General features: G+C 41.5%; 2 protein-coding genes across 23 annotated transcripts in view; one reads left to right on the top strand and one right to left on the bottom strand.

Moving 5' to 3' along the window:
- BAZ1A (bromodomain adjacent to zinc finger domain 1A) overlaps positions 1 to 12338 on the top strand; it is a 115961-nt gene extending 103623 nt beyond the window's left edge. For 6 of the 8 annotated variants that reach the window (XM_073349002.2, XM_073349005.2, XM_073349004.2 and 3 more), the window contains 3 exons: positions 7157 to 7302; positions 10716 to 10803; positions 11343 to 12338. In XM_073349002.2, the coding sequence (XP_073205103.2) occupies positions 7157 to 7302; positions 10716 to 10803; positions 11343 to 11533 (425 nt within the window). In that variant the 3' untranslated portion in view covers positions 11534 to 12338. Of the gene's footprint in view, positions 1 to 7156; positions 7303 to 10715; positions 10804 to 11342 lie in introns of those variants that run through there. The other 2 variants (XM_073349006.2, XM_073349007.2) reach the window with 2 other exon arrangements.
- LOC144930664 (uncharacterized) overlaps positions 1 to 27341 on the bottom strand; it is a 35753-nt gene that overhangs the window by 1110 nt on the left and 7302 nt on the right. For 3 of the 15 annotated variants that reach the window (XM_078853353.1, XM_078853351.1, XM_078853357.1), the window contains 5 exons: positions 11340 to 11566; positions 8109 to 8381; positions 3507 to 3589; positions 628 to 819; positions 71 to 180 (listed from right to left, as the gene is read on the bottom strand). In XM_078853353.1, coding sequence (XP_078709479.1) covers positions 71 to 180; positions 628 to 819; positions 3507 to 3534 — 330 coding nt within the window. In that variant the 5' untranslated portion in view covers positions 3535 to 3589; positions 8109 to 8381; positions 11340 to 11566. Of the gene's footprint in view, positions 1 to 70; positions 181 to 371; positions 3590 to 8108; positions 8382 to 11339; positions 11567 to 27341 lie in introns of all 15 variants that reach the window. The other 12 variants (XR_013635968.1, XR_013635972.1, XR_013635971.1 and 9 more) reach the window with 9 other exon arrangements.

Below are 27341 nucleotides of genomic sequence, written 5' to 3'. Positions count from 1 at the left end.
CATGTTTATGGCACTGCCCTTTGGCTTGTTCTTGGGCCCCAGGGTGTTCACGAAATGTGCGGCGGCTTACCTGAGGCATCGAGGGGTCCAGATCTTCCTGTATCTTGACAACTGGCTCATCAAGGGCAGGTCCAGAGGAGCCTTGTTCTGGTGCGCTCCACCTGCAGCGATCTGGGTTTCCTAATAAACACAGAAAAATCCACATTAACACCGGTTTAACGTATAGAATTCATCAGAGCGGTTCACAACTCCATGCGGGCCAGGGCCTTCCCGCCAAAAGTGCGTTTTCAAGTCATGTCAGTCTTGATTGCCCACAAACAGAGCCAACCGCCTACCGTGACCCACACGTGCCTGCGACTGGCCACATGCACCTACGTGGTAAGCCACACCCAGCTGCATCTGAGGCCCCTGCAAGCGTGGCTGTCCTCAGTCTACGTTCCCAGCAGGCGCCCCCGGACCGAGTGGTCACGGTGCTGAGCCACGTCCTCTGGTCTCTGGATTGGTGGTGCAATCCCAGGTCAGTGCTGCAGGAAGTCTATTTCGCGACCCTCTGCATGGATTCTGCTTGTGAGTCACCTACAATGGAATCGACATGAGCAAGCACTCGAAGAAAAAACAGTTAACCACCTTTTGGTAACTGTTGTTCTTCGAGATGTGGTGTTCGTGTCCATTCCATTACCCACCCTCCTGCCTCTCTGTCAGAGTTGTTTGCAAGAAGGAACCGAGAGGGCACACTGTGCCATGAGCACGGCACTCCAGAGGGCACGATAGACGGCCCTACGGGTACCGTTAAAAGTCTCCGTTGGTGCGTAAGCACACCTACAATGGAATGGACATGAACAACACATCTCAAAGAACAACAGTTACAAAAGGGTGGGTAACCATTTTTTCCCTTAGACTCTCCAGTCTATCTTGCCATCCAGACAAACTGGACTTTGTGATAAAATGATTACTTATACCAAAAATCACATCAGATCTATGTTGCTTCCAGTCCCAAGAGACCAATCACTTACCCCAGATCAGTTAGAACACTACATCTTTCACTAAAGACAAAGCTGGCCGCCAATTCTATAGTAAAATAACAAGACTTCTTAACTAAGAAAAGGAAGTGAGAGTTATTGGGAGGTTAAAGCAGGTAAAATATATGCACAAGGAGTCAGTTTGTAATCCCAAATGGTGGCAATATGTAATAAATTGCTAGTTTCCCAAAAGTCTTCTCAGAATACCCAGATTGTCTTTAGGGCTCTTTTTCTTCTGGCGCACTTCTCTGTAAAAGTCCAAATAGTCCAGAGATACAGGATCTTTCCTTGAATCTTTACTTATAGCTTCTTCACACAGAAAACAAGCTGAGAGTGTTACTACCTATGTGGGCTCTTCCTTTGACGGAGAGCGAGGAATCCATTTTGGTCCTTTGACCTTCAGTCATCACACACACAGACCACTTACTTTGAAATGAGCACTTTTCATTTACATTCTACAAGGCTCCTTTCTCATTTGATAGGTTACTTAGTTGCAGGGGTATACACAATGTAAATGTTTGCTACTACATTATAATAGGACACAAATAAGTGAAAACAATGCAAGTAACATCCCACTAGTTTTCATGAACTTTAAACATCAAATACACTCTTATACATTTATCTTTGATCTATACGAATACACAAGTGAATTGGCCTGGGGCTCTGGCATGAGCTGGCACCTGGTCTGCCACAGTCACAATCCCATTTGTCACACTCTACCGATATGGCCTTCAGGCGTGGCCCCAGACATTCACTAACCAAACACAGCATGAATACCATGGTAACAATTCTTTCCAAATTAACATCTTCCCTGATATGGTGGAAGGATCCTGTCAAGGTTCCTCCCCCACTCTGAACTCTAGGGTACAGATGTGGGGACCTGCATGAAAAACCTCCTAAGCTTATCTTTACCAGCTTAGGTCAAAACTTCCCCAAGGTACAAAATATTCCACCCGTTGTCCTTGGATTGGCCGCTACCACCACCAAACTAATACTGGTTACTGGGGAAGAGCTGTTTGGATGCGTCTTTCCCCCCAAAATACTTCCCAAAACCTTGCACCCCACTTCCTGAACAAGGTTTGGTAAAAAGCCTCACCAATTTGCCTAGGTGACTACAGACCCAAACCCTTGGATCTTAAGAACAATGAACAATCCTCCCAACACTTGCACCCCCCCTTTCCTGGGAAATGTTGGATAAAAAGCCTCACCAATTTGCATAGAAACCCTTGGATCTGAGAACAATGAAAAAGCATTCAGTTTTCTTACAAGAAGACTTTTAATAAAAATAGAAGGAAATAGAAATAAAGAAATCCCCCCTGTAAAATCAGGATGGTAGATATCTTACAGGGTAATTAGATTCGAAAACATAGAGAACCCCTCTAAGCAAAACCTTAAGTTACAAAAAAGATACACAGACAGAAATAGTTATTCTATTCAGCACAATTCTTTTCTCAGCCATTTAAAGAAATCATAATCTAACACATACCTAGCTAGATTACTTACTAAAAGTTCTAAGACTCCATTCCTGGTCTATCCCCGGCAGAAAACCAGCATATAGACAGACAGACACAGACCCTTTGTTTCTCTCCCTCCTCCCAGCTTTTGAAAGTATCTTGTCTCCTCATTGGTCATTTTGGTCAGGTGCCAGCGAGGTTACCTTTAGCTTCTTAACCCTTTACAGGTGAGAGGAGCTTTCCCCTGGCCAGGAGGGATTTCAAAGGGGTTTACCCTTCCCTTTATATTTATGACAGATCCCTATCAGGTATGTATGGGCATCCCCTTCCTACCATCCTTGCCAGACAAGGTGATCATTTATAGACACGTCTCTCTAGCTGGAGAGCCCACAGGGACAACCACATTGTGCAGGGCAATTGGACATCTTGAGAACCAGGATGCACATGAACATTCTGGAATGCCAGGCAGCCTGAGAAGCTTGCAAGATTTTTCTCCAACTCCTCCAGTCCCATCATTTTCTGATAATGTCAGACATGACAACTGTCTTTTACATCAACAAACGGGGGGTGGGAGGGGCAAGATCAGCTCCCCTGTCCTTTTGGACTATCTTCTTTCTCCCACCACAGCTGAGCTTTCCCTTAAGTTCTATTCGAGTCTACCTGGTAGCAATCAGTGCATGCTATCTACCCTCTGGTGGTTATTCAGTTTTCACTCTTCGACTACCAAATTCTTAAAAAGCTTAATTACAAGTTTCCCACCAGTAAGGAAATCTACTCCACGCTGGGACTAAAATCTTGTACTTGCAGTACTCATTAAGCCTCCCTTAGAACCATTAGTTTCTGTGTCTCACTTAGCCATAAGAAATTCGACTGCCATTGATATCACCTCAGCCAGAAGCATGGGTGAGCTGGGAGCTCTAATGGCAGATGTGCCATACAGTATATTCCATAAGGACAAAGTCTCTTTATGACTCCCTAAAATTCACCCCCAAAGTAGTTCTGGCGTTTCACAAGAAATGATAAATAGACTTACCTGTGTCCCCACTCTCTCCCTGAAACATGTGTCTGGAGAGGAGACTTCACTCCCTTACCATATGATGCACTCTTGCCTTCTACCTGCAAAGGACAAAACCAATTAGAAAATCACGTAGATTGTTTTGTTTGTTTCTCTCTACAGCAGAATGAGTCTGAGATTAAGTGGTTCTCGGCCTGTGGGCCATTTGCGCCCCAATCAGCACAGTGTTGCAGCCCATGTGACATCCTCAGGGCCATATAGGTAGTATTGGATGTGGCCCACAATGGTAAACAGGTTGAGAACCACTGGGTTAAGCTATATCCTCTTAAGTGGATCTTGGGTTGTATCCTGCTTTGCTACCAGCTGCTGCATCTTCCTCCTCCTCATGGGTTGAGGGCTCATTCTGCAAGAGCACAAGCAAATTCAATGGCATCACTTCAGGAAGTACCCATTTCTTTACATTTGCAGATCAGCTATGTGGAGTTCCATACATATGTTTGCACATCATTATGTTCTAGTGCAGAACTCCTCTGCTGATTCATTCTTTGGGACAGTGGTTCTCCAAACAGCTCTGCCATTTGTCCCCCCCTACCCTCCTACTTAAGTACTGCTTGTCAGCCACCCATAGTGGAATACACGTAGGGACCAGGTCTCAAAGAAGAAACTGTTACTTATAGTAACTGGAGGTTTTGTGATTCCTATCCGTATTCCACTACTCACCCTCCCTCCTTCCGCTCTTCTTTGGATCTCTACTGGATTTATGGTAGAGAAGGAACTGGAGAGGCAGTCAGTCCACTCTGCCATTTATGCCTTTGGTTGAAAGCACCAGGAAAGCAAGGGCACTTGTGTGGCCCAATGGATGCAGTGTACAAGAATTCGACTCCAGATACAGCAGAGGGGAAGGAGAGTGCATACTGGAATATAGATAGGGACCACATGTCTCTAAGAACCCCCAGTTACTGTAATTAACCTTTTGTCCTTTGAGACCTGGTACCTATGTATATTCCACTCTGGAGTGAAAGCAGCAGAATAAGGACAATGGACTTAAAAAAAAGCAGACTTTAACCAATTCTGAGAACTGGTAGGTATGGTCCCATAGGAAGACAATCTAAGGGAAAAGGGAGTTCATGAGAGCTGGCAGTTTCTTAGACAATATTAAAGGCACAACATCAAACTATCCCCATGCAAAAGAAAGATAAGAATAGTAAGAGGCCAGTATGGCTTCATGAAGAGCTCTTCAATGACCTGAAACTGAAAAATGCATCCTATAAAACTTGGAAACGTGGACAAATTCCTAAGGAATACAAAATAATACAAGTATGTAGGGACAAAATCAGAAAGGGTAAGGCACAAAATGAGTTACATCTAGCAAGGAACATAAAAGGCAATAAGAATTGGTTCAATAAATAAGTCATGAGCAAGAAAAAGACAAGAGTGTGGAGGTCCTCTACATAGTGGGCAAACAGAGCTAATAATGGCAAGAACACTGAGGTGTTAAATGCCTATTTTGCGTCAGTCTTCTTTAATAAAAAAAAAAAAAAAAGTTGTTGTGGCCTGATGCTTAACACAATTTAATATTAACAACAAGGGAGAAGGAACACAAGCCAGAACAAGGAAGGAGCAGGCTACATAATATTTATTCAAGTCATCAGGGCCTGATGGAGTTTACCCTAGGTTACTTAATGAACTAGTTGGAACCATTTGCAGTTTCTTTGAGAACTCGTGGATGAGAACTGAGGTCCCAGAGGACTTGAAAAGGGCCAAGACAGTATTTATGTTTTTAAAAGGGTAAACACAGAGGGGAGTTATAGACTAGTCAGCCTAATTTTGATACCTGGAAAAATACTGGAACAAATTATTAAACAATCAGATTGTAAGCATGTAGAGGATAATAGGTGATCAGAAATAGCCAGCATGGATTTGTGAAGAACAAGTCATGTCAAAACCCAATTTCCTTATTTGACGGGGTTACTGGCCTCCTGGATAGGGGACTCGGGGACAAGCAGTAGATATGACTTGTATTGATTTTAGTAAAGATTTTGACACAGTCCCGACATGTCATTCTCATAACTAATTAGAGAAATGTGGTCTAGATGAAATTACTTTAAGGGAGGTGCACAACTGGTTGAAAGAGCTACTCTTTATATACAGTGCCAATAGTTCACTGTCAAACTGGGAAGATGTATCTAGTAGAGTCCCACAGGGGTCAGTTCTATTTTCACTGACTTGGATAATAGAATGGAGAGCATGCTTATAAAGTTTAGAGATGACACCAAACTGGGAGGTATTTCAAGTGCTTTGGAGGACAGGATTAGAATTCAAAGCGACCCTGACAAATTGGAAAACTGGTGTGAAATCAACAAGATGAAATTCAATAAAGACAAGTACAGCACTTAGGAAAGAAAAATCAATGTACAACTACAAAATGGAGACTGGGCTAGGCAGTAGTACTGCTGAATAGGATCTGGGGAGTAATAGTGAATCACTAATTGAATGGTGATGCTGCTGTGTTTTAGGGGGTGGGGGGAAGGCCAATATCAGTCTCGGGTGTATTAACGGGAGTATCATACATAAGATATGGGATGTTATCGTTCCACTCTACTCAGCATTGGTGAGGCCTCAGCTGTACAAGTTTGGTGCCAGGCTTTAGGAAAGATGTGGACAAAGTGGGAGAGTCCAGAGGAGAGCAACATAAAATGATAAAAGATTCAGAAAACCTGACCTATGAGGAAAGATTTTTAAAAGTTGGATATATTTAGTCTTGAGAAAAGAAGACTGAAGGGGAACAGAAGGCTTTAAATATGTTAAGGGCTGTTACAAAGAGGAGGGTGCACATTTGCTCTCCATATCCACTGAAGGTAGTACAAGTAATGGGTTTAATCTGCAGCAAGGGAGATTTAGGTTAGATATTAAGAAATCCTTAGTTAAGTACTGGAATTCGGTTCCCAGGGAGGTCGTAGACTCCCCATCATTGGAGGTTTTTAAGGACGGGTGAGACAAACACCTGTCCGGGATGGTGCAGATGTAACTGGTCCTAACTCAGCATAGGGGTGCACTAAATGATGTCTCAAGGTTCCTTCCAGCCTTACATTTCTATGATTTGACATTGATAATTAAGGTTCTGTAAACAAACTATGATATTTAGCTGTAAATTGACACATAAATTGACTCCAAAAGTGAGTGAGTAGTGTGAGAAAGAGAACCCAAATGCTTCCATCTATTATTGCCCATATGAGCCACACATCCAAAGAAGTGAAGCAGAGCCCCATCTGCTTTCTTTATACTCTGGAAGGAGAAATTAAGCAGTAAAATCCATAGAGTTCCTGCCTCCTTGTCTGCCAAATTTAGCTTTTCAAATCTACCCCACTTGCTGTGAATAAGGCCCACAGGATTGGGTAGCTGGGCAAAATAAAGCTTAGCAGAAGTGCTACTAGTACACCTGCATTTAAAACACTACAGGGGTGGGGTCGGGAGAAGTCCTCCACCCCTTTGCTGAACGGACCAAACTGCAAGAGAGCCCTATCTGATCTTCTACCTTCCCGTCCCCTACATCCCATTAGCTCTTGTTGGCATGTTACACGTCCAGTGTTTTCATGTTTTATTAAATACTTAATATTGGTGTGCCATTTTCTTTCTTTTTGTCAGTAGTTTTGTGATCTATTTTTCAGATTCATCTCCTCACACCTCATTGAACAGGAGGAGTTCGGGTCGTCAGGGTGGAGTCCATGAACTGTCAGCTTTTGAACAACTTGTTGTGGAACTGGTACGACATGATGACAGCTGGCCTTTCATGAAACTTGTTTCCAAAGTCCAGGTAACTGGGGTGGATGTATATTGTGGCAACATTTTGGTATGATGTTTATTATCAGATTCTGATTCACTGAATAGCCCTAGAAGGGAATACCACTGAGTAAGATTCAGAGAACTCTTGCTATGTAACTTGAGTCTTTGATGTCAGGAACTGAGATTTCCCAATTTGACAAGTTACTGTGAAAGTCCTAATATACCTGTATTGGCAGGTAGGTGTGCGTGGCTGTGAATCTCCAAGAGTGGCCATGCCTCTTTGCTGTCACGCACCTGGAACGGCACTCTGCATAAGAGGGAAATTGACTATCTCTAGGGCTCAAACCCACAGGTGGGGTGGAACAGTGAACAGTCAGGGGCCCAGGCCCTTAGGCAGGGTGAGGCACCCAACAGTCTAGAGCTCCAACCCTCAAGCAGGGTACAGCAGGTAAGAGTCTAGGAGCCTGGGGCTGGCAAGAGGTGAGTGCTCTACACAGTCTAGGGGGCTAGCTCAGCGGAAAGTAGACTCACACTGGCCTTCTGGCCGAAAGTGCGGATGCTGTCACCCCAGGGTTGGGATGGCAGTGGGTAGGGAAATGCAGGTCCACCCGACTCCACTGTGTCCCAGCCCAGGGCCCTAACAGTAGAAGAGTGGTCTGCCACTGGGTCAGTGGGGATCCGCCCGCAACATGCTGACCTTGTATCAGGCCAGCACTCTACCAGACGGTTGTCTAGTTTCCCTGGGCTACTTCCTACTCTTCCCAGGTTTGGTACCTTGGCGAGGTGAGTGGGTTTCCTCAGGGTACACCACCACTGGCAAACCCAGCAGCGCCTCACCGTTGGTCAGGTCAGGCCCCTCTGGTAGCTCAGGCAAGTCCTCAAGGTAGCTGAAGTCTTCTGCGGGCTCCTGCATCAGCAGTGAGGAGAATACATCCGTCTTCTTTGGCAGCTGCTGCCCAGCTGACCTACAGGGCCGGCTTTTTATACTTTCTGTTCCTCTCCTGCCCCTCTGCTTCCGGCATGGTGAGCATGGTCTTCCTGGTTCCGCCCACCAATCTCAGAGGGCAGCCACACTTTTTTGCTACAATCTGGTCCTGAGGGTTTTAAGACCTGAAATAATTCAATAAGAAAATGTCCAAGTGTAGCAAAGTTTTTGAAAATCTGCACTATATTGCCAAAGGTAAGACTTGACAGCTTATTAAAAAGTCAACTGAACTAGAATTGTCACTGGATTTTGCTTCCTGATGTGATTTGAGTGCTAAAACATTTTCAAAGCAGGGGACATTGAAACAGAACCATGTCATAGGAGTAACTTACTGTTAACCATGCTGTCTGAATGATTGTGCAGTAGAGTGACAATTAGCTCAGAAATTTCATTCCCAATAGTTTCTGAATACAGAAGAATGGAAGGGGTATACTAGCATCACAGAATGCCTGTTCTCATCAATCACATTGAAGCTGCTCCCTGTGCATGGGGGTTGCTCTGGTATGACTAGATCTGAAATTTCTGTTCATTTCTGACCAACTTTTTACACAAAAACTTGAGACTTGAAACTGACAACAACAGGAATTATTAGGCAGCTGGAAGGAGTGATAAGATTAAAGTGGGGGAAAAATCTCTATCTTCATAGAGAAGGGGGTTGGCGTGGACATTATAACAGTCTACACACATGAATGAAGGGTATAAACATCAAAGAGAGAGGAGTTACTTAGATCAGGAACAAGTAGAGAGGGCCATATCTTGGAGTAATGGGATTAAAATAAAATCTCTGGCTGAATTTGAGGAAAAACTTCCAATTGGGGAGCTGTATTAATCTTGACCTTCAGAAGAAAGTGGTAGGAGCTCCATTGCAGATACATGCAAACTAGATTAAGCAAAGCACTAGAAAACAAGTCCCTTTTATGATTTGAAAAAGAAAAATCCACTGCTGATTACACTTTTAATTCTGTCGTGCCAGAACAGAGGAATTTAATTACTTGCTGCCTGTCAGTGTGCTGACCTGTATTTACAAATCCTGGATGTACTTAATGATCACTCTTTGTAAATGCCAAGGAATGGATGATTTTTACCTTCTTCACTGCTGATCCCTCCTGCAAATTCGCTAGCAAGTTGCACCCCAAGATGTATGTTCAGAAGAGAGCCCATAGCCAAATTATATCTGGCTTAAAATATATATGTATGTTTCTGGGTTTTCTTGTCAATCAAATTTGGGATTCAAATTGTCCCACAAACAAGACAGCATTTAAAAATGTCTTCTAGTCTGATTTGGGGGTGGACCTTGGAATGTGTGCTTGCACAGAATTCAAGGTTTGTGAGCCAAATGATCAGTGTCTGGGTTTAAGAATCCTCCTTCCTTTCGCTTTAATCATGTATGCATCTCTTATTTTGACTAACTCTGAGTGATTGACTGAGCAGCTGCTCTCTCATAGACTGTATGCAGATACCAGACAATCCCAGTGGTTCTCAAACTTTTGTACTGGTGACCTCTTTCACACAGCAAGCCTCTGAGAGCAACTCCCCCTTATAAATTAAAAACACTTTCAAATATATTTAACACCGTTATAAATGCTGGAGGCAAAGTGGGGATTAGAGTGGAGGCTGACAGCTTGTGAGCCCCCATGTAATACCCTTGCGACCCCCTGGTCTATCCTTTATGCCACATAGAAATCTGCAGTGTCTCCAACCCTTCAAACAGGCCTAACTGGCATTTCAAGGAACAAAATAGTTCACATATGTGAGGAGTAATAGAGTGAAAACAGCCATCCCTCAGCATCAAGGAGCTTGTAATATTATAAAAGTAAGTACTACAACAAAATGAAAAGAGTCTGGAGACACCTTAGAACCATAGAAATGTAGGGCTGGAAGGGACCTCAGAAGGTCCCCAGCACTGAAGCAGGATTAAGTAGACCATCCCTGACTAGTGTTTGTCCAAGCTGCTTGTCGAATCCCCATCATTGGAGATTTTTAAAATCTCCCTTGGAAGCCGATTTCAGTATAGGATAATAGCATTGTACAATACGTAATATTACGTAATATAAATTATTTTTGCATCTTAAGTTTGAACAGCTCTAACATAAATGTAAAGCTTATAAATTAAACCACTTCTTTTTTTCTTAAATTTTTCTCCATCAGATATTTATGCTTGGGGTTCTTTGCCTAATTTATTTAACTTCTCTGAATGCATTATTGATTCGTTTTATATTTTGTGGTCTCTTGCTTGAACAACTTTAAAATTAGGTCAAAAAATTAATAGCTGAATTTCAGTAAATTCCGGTGGTCAATAAAGGGCCCATTAAGTCTTTCTGCTGCAACAGTAGAAAGTCCAAGTAAATTTGTGACTTTCTGTGTATATTTTAACACATAATTATTATGAATTAAATACATTTATGTATATTTTTACATAATAAAATAGTAAATAAAATAAAGTGAACACTTTTTTGCAGGTACCAGACTACTACGATATTATCAAAAAACCTATTGCCTTAAATATAATCCGTGAAAAAGTGAATAAATGTGAATACAAATTAGCATGTAAGTACTGTTTACTGAAGTAATTAATCCTGTGATCTGTTCTTTACAATTAGAGGTCTTATCCCTTAAGCAGAGCTGGGATGGGAGGATTTGAAAACTGGTATTTCTTCGAAAAAGCATTCTTAGGAATGTATGAACCACTTTTTTCAGTGTAGTGATTGTGTTAGTAGTTGTACTACTAATGTAGGTGTAAGTGAAATGTAACTAACGTGAATGGTCATGGAGTTTCAATTACCTCCTCAAGCCTTAGAGATGGTACCTGTTGAATAGGGTTGTGGCACATTGATGGGATATATCAGAAAACTTCCCTTTCCATTATTGGAGACAGAGGACTCGAACTGTAGGGTTGTTAATCTGACTCTATACATACACACTAAATTCACCCCATTTATAGGTGAAGATCTCTTTAGCAACTGTCTTTACAAAGGGCATCATCCTACTGAATTCTGTAGTGCCGTAACAGTATGCTTTACTCATACGATTATCTGTGGTGACCTGGCAAATGCACTAAACTCATTTCTTTAATTTTTATTTACCAGCTGAATTCATTGAAGACATTGAACTGATGTTTTCGAACTGCTTTGAGTACAACCCTCGTAATACAAGTGAAGCAAAAGCTGGAATTAGACTTCAGGCTTTTTTCCACGTTCAGGCTCAAAAGCTTGGACTCCCTATTGCATCTGGTAATGTGGACCACGCTGCTCCGGCTGCAAAGAAGTCACGAATTTAACCTCTTCCTTCCAAAGGATTTTTTTGAGGGAACCTTTATATTCATGAAAATGAAACATTAAATCATGCAGTCATCATATCTGTATAAAGCAATAACACCAGTTTAACCACCTTGAAGTGTGGCCTGCACTATATTCTCAATTTAATATTAAGCACTCAGGAGAATGTAGGAAAGATTACCTTTGCTACAGTTTTATTCAGTGTCTAATAACTTTGATAGATGTATTGGATACAGTACTGGTTTACAGAGGTTTTGTACATTTTTAAGACATTCATGTGTCCAAATATCTTCCAGAAATATTTTTTTCTGCGCCATATGACCTTGTTTTATCCTCTAGATTTTCTAGGAGCTGTGGTATTGCGAGGACTTTGTCAACTCAGACAAAATCTTCTACTGTAGCACAGTTGAAGAAACTGTGTAAATGTCTGAAACTCTGAGTACACCTTTTCAACACTACACATGAATGAGTACAATTGCATATCCTTTAAAGTACTGTACCAGTGCTGGCTGGAGGTATTCAGTCTGAGTTTATAAAGTAGATATTTATTTAGCATTCAAAGTAATTTGTGAATTTGTTTTGTATTTATAAAAATTTGTATGTGGGGGGAATAAGAGTTCCTTAACTTTTTTTAATTTTTCTCCTGTTTTGTTTATTCCTCTAACTTCCTGATGATCAGTTGATAAAATAATACCCTCTCCTCTCGCTGGCAGTTCTTTTAGCAACAGGTAACTTGCAGGACTGTATTATAAGTTTCTATGTACAACTTTCTAAGTGTACAAATAAAATGATACATTTTTCAAAGTATTCTGAGCTTCTGAAGTTACTGTAGTCTGCCATCCTTACGCAGTCCATGGTCCCAGTGATTTCAAGTGGTAAGCTGCTTGTGTGAGAACAGCAAGATTTGGCTCTGATGAAAATATACCTTAATAGCATAAGAATCTTAAATTATTCTTAAATATTTCCAGCAGTCTTATCCCATCTCTTGTATTCTATTCTACACCAAGTTGTTGAAGCAAATGCCTTGAAAATATAGGTAGAACTGTAAGATACCCTAATGATCAGCTTTTTATTCTCTTAATGTAAAACTTTGTAATGTTTAGTTAGCCAAAATCTTTAAAACAGTCTTGAAATCTTTGTTTGTTAATGGTTTCATTTTTTTCTTAAGTTTGAAATTAAATATATACTTTTAAAATTGAACTGGGTTGGTGACTTTAAACACTGGCATAAACTAGGAAGGAGTTTTTAAAGCACTATTTTTCAAGCTGGGGATATACCACATGAGCCACGAATAGCATGACACAGAGAAGAGCAGTGGGTAGATCTGGAATCATGTAGTTTTTCCCTATACCATCTATACACACTGCAAATGTGCATCTGTGGCTCCAGATAAAGCAGAGTGGAGGTTCTCTGGAAGCTGCACACACCTTCCCTCCCTGTTGTGGTGGTGGTCCTTAATGTAGCTGCAGGCACACACAGCAAATTGCCATCCCAAGTTACTTTTTCTGCTTTTGTAGTGCTTAGCTCATCTGTGGATGAATCAGTGGAAGCCAACTTCCTCCGAGAGCGGCATGTAGCCTTCTAAGGATGGGGATGGGGGAGTGACCACTTAAGGGGTGAAGAGAGAGGTCACAGAAAATCAGGGGGGGGGGAGCAGCCCTTTCCCCAAGACCAGGGGAATCATGTTTGCCTGTCCACCCCAATCCTAGCTAAACTGGTCTGTTGCAAACATTTAGCCAAGGAAGAACTAATGCAAAAGGCATGATTGTTTTCACTTTCTCTGTGATAGAACTGGAACAGAGAGAGAGTAACAGCTTATTTAAAAGAGAAAAATAAAATTAAATAGGCATTCTACTTTAATGTCCCTGCTCTCCCTTGGCCTGGCATTGAGCTTAGCACACCTGCTGAAAGGATAAGACTCCAGCAGAAGAATTTGAAGCCTGGTTAGGAGATTAGCAAACTGAACCAATTGCTCCCAGAGAGAAACTTTAAAATATTCAACCAAGAATTTCAGTAGTTAAAAGCCCACAAGATTGTAATGGACTCAGAAGTGGATAAGTATCATCCCCATTTTGCTGCTGGGGAAACTATGGCTCAAACATGTTTTGACTGTCAGAAGTGCTGAGCATCCACACCACCACTTGAACTCAAGAGAAGTTGTGTGTGCCTAGAATCTTAGAAACCCAGATCCTGCCACACTAACTCTCACTGAGTAAAAAGAAAAGGCCTACTAGTGGCACCTTAGAGACTAACCAATTTATTTGAGCATAAGCTTTCGTGAGCTACAGCTCACTTCATCGGATGCATTCAGTGGAAAATACAGTCACTGTATTTTCCACTGAATGCATCCAATTAAGTGAACTGTAGCTCACGAAAGCTTATGCTCAAATAAATTGGTTGGTCTCTAAGGTGCCACTAGTAGGCCTTTTCTTTCTGCGAATACAGACTAACACGGCTGCTACTCTGAAACCTCTCACTGAGTAGTGCCTTGTCACTTTGCAGGGAGTCCCAATGAAGTCACTTCTGGAGTAAGGCTCTGTTCATTGTAAGGATGGCAAAATCAAGCTCTAAGTAACTTGTCTGAGGTCACAAGTAGGCAGAGTTGGAATAGAATCCAGGTAGTTGGATTCCTAGCCTTCTGTTCTATCAGTGAATTATCACCATGAATGCCTGCATGGATTTACAGAGCCCACCCTCCTTCCCCACCACTTTGGAGTCTTAAAACAGTGACAGAGTATTCAAGTATGAAGGGGGGTGGGGGAGGAGGAGACATGGTGCACGTGCAGCCCCCACAGACCCTGCTTTCCAAAGAAGTTCTGTGTTCACACACCAAGGGCAAACACATTGCTTATAGCATGGCTCCATGCAGGCAGCCATCTCAAAGTTACTAGGGAAAGTACCTACACTCTGTAAACCAAGGAGTCCCAGGCCAAAATAGCTCAGAAGTGTGTATTCAGAAATCCATTAATACACTGTCAGAATGTAATAGATACAAAACAACTGAAAATGAAGAATCTTGGAGCTAAAGTTTAAAAATGGTAGGGGTGAGTTGCACGGTGGGATAGCTACCCGTGGTGCACGGCTCCCTGCATTGATGCAAGTGTTGCTAGTAAGGATGCGCATAGTGTGGACATGTACAAATCAAATTACAGTGGTGGCTATAGGTCAATTTAATGTAAATTAACTTAATTTTGTAATGTAGACATGCCCTCGGTCCTAATCTTATTTTTCAGTTCAAAGATATCAGCATCAGACTACATCTTCACTGAAGTCTCAACATAAAAAGAAATTATTCCAATCAAGACTTTAAGAAGAATATTATTTTCTTATATATCTTTGACAACAAGGCTCCAGATTTGATAGGACTGAAAGTTATGGACCAACTAGTGGGGATATGTCCCTTCCTTTGTTTAAAGAAAGGCTAGCTCATTTCATTGATAACTGGAGAGTTATTACATTGGACAAATGGGTACTAGATCTTATAGAAAAGGGCTGCGTAATACAATTAGAAAATGTACCCCCTTTCTATTCTCTCTACCCTTCCCTTTTCAGGGAACTTTCTCACAAAAAGGTTTTTCTATCAGAAATTCAGAAACTGCTTCTCATAGGCGCTGTCGGGAAGATACTGATCTGTGGGATTAAGGGTTTTATTGAAGATACTTCCTTGTACAGAAGAAAAAATGGGAGTTTCTAGCCGATTTTAGATTTAAGAACATTGAAATAATAGGTTCATTCAGAAGTTCCAGTTTTGATTGCTAACCCTAGCTTCCATAATTCCCTTGCTTTCAGTTAAGGATTATTTCACAACTCTTGATTTCAAGGATGCATATTTCTATCTGCCCAAGTCACTGGAAGCACCTTTGTTTTGTAGTGGAACAGACATTTTCAGTACAAAGTCGTACAACATTTGGGCTTTCTAAAATGCCAAGAGTGCTTACAAAGTGCCTTTCTGTAGTAGCAGTGCATACAACAGGGTCTCTTTGTTAATTATATTTGGGCGATGGCTGCTAAAATCTTCACGTGAGAATCTCCTACTTCCCATCAAGTTTATAACCTCCCTTCTTACGGACTTGGGATTGTTTCTCAACAGTCATATCTCTGCCCAAACTCCATTTAATCAGCTCTATATTGGACTCAGCAGCAGGAAGAACTTTCCTTCTGGAAGACAGAGTGATTGGTTTCAAAGATCTGATTCTGTTGATCCCCAAAAGTGATTTTCTTTTTGAATCTGGGGGGGGAGGTCTCATGACAGCAGTCACTTATCTACTCAATTTGTATGCCTCACAATGACATCAACGCAGCTTTGGATGTCTCAAGTTTACAAACCTACTCTGGATAGTTTTCAGATGTTTTTCACCATGCCTCAAAACATTCTAAATTTGTTGGCAGGCAGATCAAATGTTAAGTGTCTTGTTCAATCTCCCTTCAGCATCTGTCATGATAACCTCTGATCATCCAACAAGGGATGGGGACCTCACCTGGGTCATTTTATCCAGAGACCACTGGATGTCTCAACAAAAGAGCTGCTTATAAATGTTTTGGAATTATGAGCCATTTGTTTGGCTCTCTTATCTTTTCTTCCTCATATAAAGGAAAAGGGTGTTCAGGTAATAAAGGACAATACAACTGCTACGTATTATGTCATCAAGCAAGGAGGCACTCATTCTTCCCTATTATGTGCAGAGGCAGTCAACTTATGGGATTGATACATTCTTTATAAGATCTATCCAGTAGTCCTGCATTTAGCAATGTGTTGGCAGATCATCTCAGAAGGGACAGTTGTCAGATGAAAGAGCGTTTTCTGAAGGATCAAGTGGTACACGTTTTCTCCAGATGGGATTGGACTGGTATAGACCAGTTTGCAACACGGTTCAACAAAAAGCATGGTCTCTGTCCTTCCTGCTCTTGATCAAAAATCAGTCCATCTCAGACGCTTTCCTATTGTATTTGAAAAAGGGCCTTCTGTATGCTTCCCCTCCCCTATTTCAGTTTATTCAGAAAGTGTCTTGAGGTATTTTCACCAGGGCAAGAATAACCCTGATAGCCCCAGCTTGATCAAGACAGCAGTGGTACATGGCCCATAGAATGGAGACTACAGGTGTCCGTCTCAAGACATATTGTTGCAGCAACAGAGCAGGATCCCTCATCTGGACCCTCAATCTCTCCATCTAATGGCCTGGGCTATTGGAATTTGCCTAATCTTGGACAATCCTGTTCCTCATTGGTGCCAAATGTATTGCTCAATTCCAGAAAACAGTGTACAAACACACATTATTTGAGCTGGACTAAGTTTGTTTTTTGGATGCAAGGAAAATCTGATTCACAAATTACAGCTTCTATTCCCTGGTGGGTCTTTCAGCCTATCATACTTTGATGGTAGATTGTACTGTGCACAATACAGGATTTATCAAGGGGTTGTCTAACATATGTATCCCTTTGAGAGATCCAGTTCCAACATGGGACCTTAATTTGGTCTTAAGTAGGCTTAAAAGACCCTTCTGAACCCTTAGCAGTGTCTTTTATTTTACTTACCTATTAAAACTAATTATTATTGCTATATCAGCAGCCAGGAAAAGGTCAGCAAATTGCATGCTTCGGTGGCTGATCTGTCATTTACTATTTTTCATAAGGCCAAGATGGTTTTTAGACCTTATCCCAGTTTGTTTGTTTTTTAAAACCAAAAAGTATCTGAGTTTCATATCAGATTTACTAGTATTTTTTGCAAAGCTGCATGTTAATAAAGGGGAATTTGTGCTGCATACTTCAGATGCTGGAAAGGTGATGTGCTTGGGAGGGGTTCCCACATAGACCTTCAGGTGGTCTTTCCACCCAGAGGCAGTCCAGTACCCGCAGAGGTATGGCGATTCGTTTGGGAAGGCTGTCTCTGTTCGACATGTACATGGTTTTGAGCCAGGCCAAAGGTATCGGAGATTTAGTCTCACATGTGGTGTAATAAATGGTGAAGACCAGATGAGACCTAGGAGTAGAAGACAGGCCCTTACTGTTGTCTGAGGACTCTGGTGTAGAGTAGTGATTGGACTGAACATGGTGGAGAATCTGTCCTCAGCCAGTTAGAGTGTACAGGGCAATTCCAATGAAATTTATTTGCTGCATGGGTGTTTAATGTGGGCTTTCCCAAGTTGATATGTAGGCCCAGGACTGAAACAGAGCTAAGACCTTGTTGGTTGCTGACTGAACCTCCAGAGCAGAATGCCCCTTGAGGAGCCAATCGTCCAGACAGGGAGAGACTGCTATACGCCATTGACACAGGTGAGCCACAACTACTGAGAGGATCTTCATAAAGACCTGTAGGGCTCTGGAGAGTCTGAAGGGAAGGACACGATATTGACAATATTCTGTGCCTATGACAAAGCATAAAGTGTCTGCAGGAAGGATGCATAGCAATATGAAAATGTGCATCCTGAAGGGTGAGGACAACAAACCTATCCCCCTGATTTAGGGATGGGATTATGGTAGTCAGAGTCACCAGCCTGAAGTGCTGCAAAATAATTTAGATGTCTAGGTTCCTGAGGTCTAAGATTGGCCTCTAGATGCCATTTCTTTTGGGGACCAGGAAATATTTGGAATAAAACCCTCTTACAACTAATCAGGGAATTAGATATTTTGGCCCCAGACACAGAGAGAACTGGACCTCACGAGAGAGGGGTCCTGGGGGGGGGTGAGGGGGAGAAATAGAATGGAAATGGATGCTAGAGGTGGTTTCTGTGTTGATAAATTCCCAAGCAGCTAGAAAGTGGGATAGGTGATCTCCAGAAGGCCAGGGTGGATGGCAGATCGGCACAGCAGATCTGGAGGAGAGGGTTGTTTGTTAACTCGACCAGTACGTCAAAACAGTCATTCAGAGGAAGGCACAGGTAGGGAAGTCGCTATAGAGGATAGCCTCTTCTTTTGAGGTTCAAACTTTCTTCTAGGTGGTTCCATAAGTCTGGAATAGGTAGGATACGGATGGTACTCAAATGGTCAGGAGCACTGTGTTGCCTGTGATTAACTAAAACGCCTTTGTTCCAGGCACATAATTCCCAAATGACCTCAGTGTTCCCCTTGAGGGAGTGGAGTAAGGTATCAGTATTGTTGTGGAAAATCTTAGGCCCTTCAAAAGGGAGGTCTTCCACCACATTTTGTATCTCCTGAGGGAGGCCAGAAGACTGGAGCCAGGATATTCATCACATAACAGCGGTGGCTACAGATTACAAAGCTGTGTCAGCAGCATCAAGGGCAACCTGCAAGGAAGCTTTGGTAATGAGCTGGCCTTTGGAAATGAAAGTTTAGTACTGCTCCCACTGGCAGGTGGTCAATAAAATGAGTAAACATAGAATAGTCTTTGAAGTCATATTTTGCCATCAGAACTTGATAGTTCGCTACCTAAAACTGCAGAGCAGCGGACGAGTAACTTCCTGCTGAGGAACTCTAGACATTTATCCTCCTTGTTGGAGGAAGTGGATTTTGAACAAGTTTGACAGTTTCTCTCATTGACTGCATCCCCTACAAGGGAGTTAGGGGTGGGCTAAGAAGAAATACTCTTAGTCCTTTGGCAGGTATGTACTTTTTTTTTGCTTGCCAATTTGTAGGTAGGCCTGGGAGTGGCAGGGATCTGCCATAGATTATGGGCAGGAGAAAAAAAGCCTCATTAAAGGGAGGGCTTTTTTACTCTGCGGGTGGTGGTATACAAAACGCCCACAAGAGAGTGCTGAGACTCTTGTACCTCCTCCACAGAGATTTGATGGGACTCCACATGTCACTTCATTCGGTCCTGAAAAGTCCTAAAATCATCTGCACAGGAAGGTGATGGTGGTGTCACCGCCTCATCAAGGGAGGAAGAGGACTTGTATGAATGAGTTGTCCCCTTCTCCTTCAGTAGCCACTGCTCCTCCTGAAACTCCTCCTGTACTGAGGAGATGAGTGGTGCTGGTGGCTGATGTGGCACAGGTAGGTATTCCAAATGTGGCCTTTTCCAGACAGGTACCCTACAGCATTGGTCCTCATAAGAGGCCCAATGGTTTCAATAAGCCCATTGTGATGGCAAGTAAGGGAAGGAATTTATGTTCACAGAGGTGGGGGCATCTTCTGGGCTTTCGTGAGTCCTCCTCCGGGTCTACCTCATGGGTGTAGGGCGGTAAGGCAGAGAGGTAGAGCACAGAAATTTCAATCTGCCAGCAAGCAGAGCTGAGAAGCACTATTCCTGGTACTGAGTTTTCTGGGTTTGTATTGGTTATTTTTTTAGATAATTACAACATCCCTGTAATATTTTATACCTAGGGTTTCTGATTTTTTGTTTTAACTGATAACCAATAAAACACACCCAATTTAAAAAAAAAAAAAGAAGAAACTGCGTTTTTCCAATAAATACCAGAAATGGTTACTTATATCTATGGGTTTGTCTATATGGAGAATAATACAGACTGTGGAGGCTTAATTTATAAAGCGAACTAAGAAGTGGTACCTTAATTGGTCCAGGTAGACCCTGCTGGTGCACACTAAAAGATTCCCTTGTGCATTTTAACAAAGTGTTGTTTGAAACAGTAGTATGTTAAAGCACTCTAGGTAACTTTACAAAGAGATTACTCATTATAGTATATGAGAGAGCTCTGAAAACCCCTGATTCTTGGACAACTACATAAAACTTAAGATTGCTAAAATAAACCACAAACCCTCCAAAATGAAGTACACTTCAAACCAGAAGCTTATTTATACCGTAAATTTCTCACACATACTCTCCACTGTAACCACATTTTATCATAGTCACAGGGAACCATTACTTCCGATACATTTTTAGGTGGGGATACTTGAACTTTGACTTTTTCTGCATCTATCTTCACCCCCTCTATCAGTCATATGCCATAATTACTCCTGGGGGAATTCTGTATCACCGCACACGTGCGGAATTCATAGCCCCCGCAGATTTCTTGCTTAATCGCAGAAAAATGATTCTGACAGAGAAGCAAAGGGAAGCCATGAGAGCAGTCATGTGCCCACTCCCTGGCAGTGCAGACAGGTCAGTCTGGGCACCCAGAGCAGCCGGTAGAGATGTAAATCACCGCCTGAGGGGGCTGGGTAGGTGTGTGTGTGTGTGACACACACACAGTCCCTCTTGCTCTCGACTGCAGCACGCTCAGCATGAAGGGGCAGGGCTTTGGGGTATTTCTGAAAAGGTAGGTGTAGGGCAGGCTCTGTTCCCTCAAGCAGAGGAGAATGCAGCAGCCTGCCTGCTTAATGAATTGTTCCCATTGTTTTTAGTGAATTCCCCCAGGAGTATAAAACAGGTGTAAAAATTTTAAGGCTCCTTTACATTGTCAGAGTGGTGTAAAGGAGACTTTTTATAATGGCCATTATGGCCTTAGCCTTATAATGCTTATGGTGCTTTAGTGATTAGAAATGGTCTAAATTTTTGGACTGAAATTTTCCTGCAAAATGTTCTCCATGAACGGTTTGCTACTGACCTTTTTGGAGGTCGTCAGTAACCAGTATAAATTGTGAGTTTGAGTCCCCAGTCCTCACTTGCTCTGCAGTTGCCTATAATGTAACACTGAGCATATGGCTGCATATATTTGCTGACTAATAATTAGAAGTAAACTATCAATACTAGCTATATTACTGTTAGAGGGGGGGTTGATTTCCTCCAATGCTCCCCACTCCCATTCTCCATTTACTGAATTGTAGTTTAAATAAATTACCAAAATAATTGAAACTAGCTGGATTATATTGCATTATTTTGACCAAAAAATATGCAGAATTTTAAAATATTGTGAGCAGAATTTAATTTTTTGGTGCAGAATTCTCCCAGGAGCACATAATCTAGCCTCCGTAGCATTCAGAACTTGTTTTAACCTTATGTTATGTTCTTCCTGGGACTTTATTAGCCTCCCAATAGTTGCTAGAGGTGTCGAGATGGGATGAGCTGTTCTTTATATTGTATTGTTGTTCATGTTGTGTATTTTATTTATGTAACAGGCCCTGAAAGCATAAGGGAGGCATCTATAGAGGTTTTTATAAATGTAAATAAAGGAAATTAATATGTTCTAAAGTAACATATTAACTATAGGTTTCAGAGTAGCAGCCGTGTTAGTCTGTATCTGCAAAAAGAACAGGAGTACTTGTGCCACCTTAGAGACTAACTATATTCTGTTAATGTGCAGATAGCAATGTGGACTTATTTTCACAGAATCTTTAAATACATCATGGCCCCAACTGCTTTAATTGTTTACTTGTATAGATTTTTTTTCATTTAGGGCCTGATCCAAAGCTCCGAAAAGTCAAAGAAAAAACTCCTATTGACTTTAATGGGCTTTAGATCAAGTCCTTGCAAAATACACAGATCTTTTTAAATAAAAAAAGACTCCAGTATTTAAGTTACTGAATAGTTGTTAGAGGGGAAAATTAAATAGGTCTGTATAAAGACAGAGAAATGTAACTATTTGTTTGTAAAGTACTTTTCACCCACATTATTGGTTTATTGGAAAAGTGAATGTTCTAAATTAAATCATTTTCTGAACAGAGAATTTAGTCTAAAGTCTACTCTCACTTATAAAATCTGACTTCTGAAGTCCATCGAGTTACTCCAGTTTTACAATGTCTGAAACTGAGAACAGAACTGGCTTTAAGATTAAAGTCCGTAACTAGCTTTGTTTTTCTTATTCTATTTTCTAAGTGCCAGAGTGCAAATTTAAGAAATTGACTAACCCTCTGCTAAATTTTTCCACAGGAAATAATTTTATTTTCCTCTATGAAATAAAATCTAATCAATTAAATCATACTGTTTCCTCTTGGATTAAAACTTCACACTAATATTGGATGTTACCATCTTACTTTTGGAGATAAGCCCACAGAAAAATCTACAGATCTCAAAGCAATCAAAGACAGCCCCTCGCCAGACCTGCTGATCCTTCATCTCTCCTCCTGCCCAGCACTACGGCTAGGTCTACATTACATACTTACTTCAGTATAACTACATTGCTCAGCGGTGTGAAAAATCCACACCCCAGGAGAGAGACACAGTTATATTGATCTTAACCCCCAGCGCAGACAGTGCTAAGTCGGTGAGAAGCTCTCTCACTGACATAGCTGCCATCTCTCTCAAAGGTGGAGCTATTAAGCCGATGGGAGAGCTCTCTCCTGTTGGCTTAGAGCATCTTCACCAGATGCGCTATAGCAGCATAGTTGCATCGGTGCAGCTGCACCAATGTAAATTTTTAGTGTAGAACTGCCCTTTGGCTCACTTGACAGTTATACTACTATTGGTTCCCTGCTTATGTACCACACTCCCCTGTGAGAATGATAGTCACAGACTGCAGTATTGCCAACTCTTGTGATATTTGCTGTTATCTGTAACGCCCTGAGACTTTAAAAAAAAAAAAAAAAAAAAACACGCACAGGAAAATAAGTTTCTAGCCCTTATGGTTACAAAGAAAATAAACTTTAAAGGGTGACTCCTAAAGGCATCAAAAGAATGCACCATATATTATTTTGGAAATCCCATAATGTGGGGGTCTGTTTAATGATTTTTGGACACTTGGGGTTGGCAATATTGAGACTGTGATTTAAAACTGCAACAAGTAACATTTATTTCAAAACTAGGAGCTACACAAAAATGAAGAGGCTAGTTAAATGGAAATTAAAAAGGAACAGTCACAAGTGAAATGCCTGCAAGCTGCATGGAAACTATTTAAAAACACCACAATAGAGGCTCAGACTATGTGTGTACCCCAAATAAAACAGTAAGATGACTAAAAATAATGCCACCATGGCTAAACAGAGTAAAAGAGGCAGAGGCAAAAAGACATCTTTTAAAAATTGGAAATCAAATCCTACTCAGGAAAATGGAAAGGAACATATACTTTGGCAAGTCAAGTATAATTAGGCAGGCCAAAAGATAATCTGAAAAGCAACTACCAAAAGACAAAAACTAACAGCAAATTTTTTTTAGTATATCAGAAGCAGAAACCCTGCCAAACAATCAGTGGGGCCACTGGAGCACTAAGGTGCCAAAGAAGCCCTCAAGCAAGATACGGCCAGGCCAGTGCAGAGAAGCTAAATGAATTCTTTGCATCAGTCCTAACTGCAGAGGATGTGAGAGATTTCTACGCCTAAGCCATTCTGAGGTGTCAACAGAAAAGAGGTTTGGAACAAATTGATTAATTAAACAGTAATAAGTCACCAGGATCAGATGGTATTCACCCAAGAGTGCTGAAGGAACTCTCATATGAAACTGCAGAACTACCAACTGTGATATGTAACCTATCACTTCAAATCAGCCTCTGTACCAGATAACTGGAGGATAGCTAATGTGACCCTGATTTATTTAAAAGGGCTCCAGAGGCGATCCTGGCAATTACAGGTTGGTAAGCCTAATTACAGTACCAGGCAAACTGGTTCAAACTATAGTAAAGAACAGAATTATCAAATAAATGACCACAATATGTTGGGGGAAAGAGTTAACATGTCTTTTGTAAAGGGAAATCATGCTTCACAAATCTATTAGAATTCTTTGGGGGAGGGCGCAGGGGAATCAACAAATGTGGAAAAAGATGATCCAGTGGACACAGTGTACTTGGAAATTCAGAAAACCTTTGACAAGGTCTCTCACTAAAGACCTTAAGCAAAGTAGGCAGTCATGGGATAAGAAGGAAGGTCTTCTCATGGATCAGTAAGTGGTTCAAAGATAGAAAACAAAGAATAGGAATAAATGGTTAGTCTTTCACAGGGGAAAAAAGTAAACTGTGGGGTGCCCCCAAGGATCTGTACCGGGACCAGTGCCACTCAACATATTCATAAATGATCTGGAAAAAGCAGTAAACCGTGAGGTGGCACAGTTTAAAGATAATACAAAATTACTCAAGATACTCAAGTCCAAAGCGGAGTGTGAAGAGTTAAAAAGGATCTCACAAAACGAAGTGACTGAGCAACAAAATGGCAGATGAAATTCAATGTTAATAAATGCTATGTAATGCACATTGAAAAACAATCCCAACTATACATAAAAATTATGGGATCTAAATTAGCAGTTACCACTCAAGAGAGATCTTGAAGTCATTGTGGATAGTTCTCTGAAAACCATCTGCTCAATGTGCAGTGGCAGTCAAAAAAAAAAAAGAAGAAAAAAAACCCACAACACTAATAATGTTAGGAACCATTAGGAAAGGTCTTGAAGATCACGAATGGTGTGAGAAAAGGGAAGTGTTATTTACCTTTTCACATGACACAAGGAGCAGAGGTCCCCAATGAAATTAGTAGGCAGTACGTTTAAAAGAAACACAAGGAAGTTCTTCTTTACACAGTGCACAGTCAACCCTATGCAACTCATTGCCAGTGAATATTGTGACGGCCAAAAGCATAACCGAGTTAAAAAAAAATTAATTAGATAAGTTCATGGAGGATAGGTCCATCGATGGATATTAGCCAAGAAATTCAGGGACACAACCCCATGCTCTGGGTGTCCCTGAACCTCTCACCGCCAGAAGGTGGGACTGGACAGGAGAAGGATCACTTGATAAATTGCCCTGTACTGTTTATTCCCTTTGAAGCATCTGGCACCAGCCGCTGTCAGAAGACCGGATACTGGGCTAGACAGACCATTGGTCTATGTTTTTATTTATAACTCCCTTGTTTATTGTCTCTCTCAAAATTACCACTCCCTCTTCTGTTTCCTAGCAATGTTTTATGCTCTTTAATAATTTCCCCAAATATCATATTTATTAAGTAAGAATGCAAGAATAATGCCAAATTCCATAACCCCCCTTGCTCTCCTCTCACAAATATCTCTGTACTTTTTTGAACAATACCCCCTATGTTTGGGACAACTTCTCCAAACATATTTGCTGAGTTACTTTACTTTCCTCATCCAACCCCTTTCTATAGACTTGTTTCTGACATCTCACCTGTACAATAAGGGTTGTGGGGGGAAGATAAGATACAAATGTACCTAGATTTTTCAAGAGCATACTTGCCTCACTGAATGTGATCATACTACTGCTCATCCTTAATCCATTCCCCTTTATGTATCAATAACCCATATCTTCTGTTGTGCTGAATTCAGATCATATGATCTTTGAGGTAGGGAGCACAGCTTTTGGTTAGTTAGTGTGATGAAGTGTTCACCCCACACATGGCATGGAAGAGGCTAATTAATCTAGTAGGCTGCAGCTGGGAGGATATTTAGGCTTGACAGACAAGCACTAATTGAAGATGGAGCCTATGCGGGCAGGAGTAGGCAGGGCCTTGTATAAAGCTAGGAAGTGGGAGCAGTAGGGGCTGCAGTTTGGAAATCTGCAGTCACTGTCTGGGCCTATTGGAGAGAGCAGCAGCAAACCCAGGGAGGAGCAGAGGCCCTGATGAGGCAGGTGTAGAAGAAAGCTAGCAGAGGGAAGAATAGGAAGAAACCTAGGGAAATGACAGCAAGGGTTGACCTTGCTTGTTAACTGTAGGGTCCCTGGGCAGGAACTTGGAGTAGAAGGGAGGCCCAGATTCCCTTACCAGCCACTGGGAAAGTGGCACAGAGTTGAATGGAAAAACTGCCTGAATGGCACCTAGACAGCTTGTCTGTTGAGACTTTGTTACTCTGTAAGGGGAAGACTATAGTGAACTAGCCAGAAGGCTGTTTGTTTGAGAGAGAGCGTGAGCGTGCCCAAGTGCACCTCGAGCCTTGGAGAGTGAGATAGGCCATGGGGTGAGTGAGCAGCAAAAGGAGGTGCTTGTGCTAGATCAGAAGAGTTAATTCCTCAGACCCAGCCATAACAGGGCACCCTAGTGGTGAGTGAACCCCATTGCAGTTACCTAGGACATTTTAGGATGCTTGAAAAAACAACAAAATAATTATGAAAATATGTTTTAGCAATTAAGATGCAAGGCAAATTTAGCAAAGGGGGGGGGCAAATCGAGTAGTCTGGTGTTTTCTGACCACCTCATGGCCTCCTGCTTAAAGAGTGGCTGGTTCCTGCTGTCCATTTTCCTGCTTTTTGTGTGGCTATAGATCCCATAGGAAAACTCTAGTTTCCTTTCACTGGTTTTCTTCTTCTTGTGCCTCCTGAAAACTGTGTCCTGACATACATATAACCCCTCATCCCCCCCACCTATATATTTTGTATACAACCCTCATAGCTTCCAGAAGCTTCTCAATTAATTAATGCACTTGCTCCTCATCCTCTTCTCCTTATTTGGGTATGTGCTGTCACACTCCCATGCCACCCCCCCATTTGGCAGTTTTTGTTCCTAAGCTGACCTTGAGCAGCCCCATGTGCTCCTTTTGAGCCTGTGCTGAGCTAGTTAACCCTTCACTCTCCAAACCTTTAATGAAGTTTGGCAACTATAGAGCTGTTCTAGTACATTTAGTTGGGATTTAAAATCCTTTTAAACATGCCTTTCTTTCCAGAACACTTACACCAAGTTGTCACAAAATGCTAATTTTGCCAAAAATATTTGTCTGGGGGGTACGTAGTTATGTCAAGACTAACACCACATGGGGAAAGAGAACTATTTAGTTAGAAGTGCTTTCTTAAACATTGTTGCCAACTCTCACAATTTTATTATCAATCTCACAATATTTGGAGTTTTGTCCCAGGTCCTAAAGTAATGTATTATAGGAGAATTTTTTTAAAAAAAATATATATATAAAAAAAGTGAATTTTGGTTCCCCCCCCCAACAACAAAAAAAAATTGTTTGGGTCAAATGAAACATTGCGAAATGACATTTTGAAATGACATTTCATATAAAAAAAATGTTTCAAACCAAAATGTCCAAATAGTTCATTTTGAAACAAATTGTTTTGACATGTCCTAAATGGTTTTTTGGGGTTAGTG

The sequence above is a fragment of the Lepidochelys kempii genome, chromosome 6, assembly GCF_965140285.1.
Source record: "Lepidochelys kempii isolate rLepKem1 chromosome 6, rLepKem1.hap1, whole genome shotgun sequence".
In the NCBI taxonomy this organism is placed as follows: Eukaryota; Metazoa; Chordata; order Testudines; family Cheloniidae; genus Lepidochelys; species Lepidochelys kempii.
The sequence above is the reverse complement of the archived record's forward strand: the minus strand, read 5'-3'. Positions and strand labels throughout refer to the sequence as shown.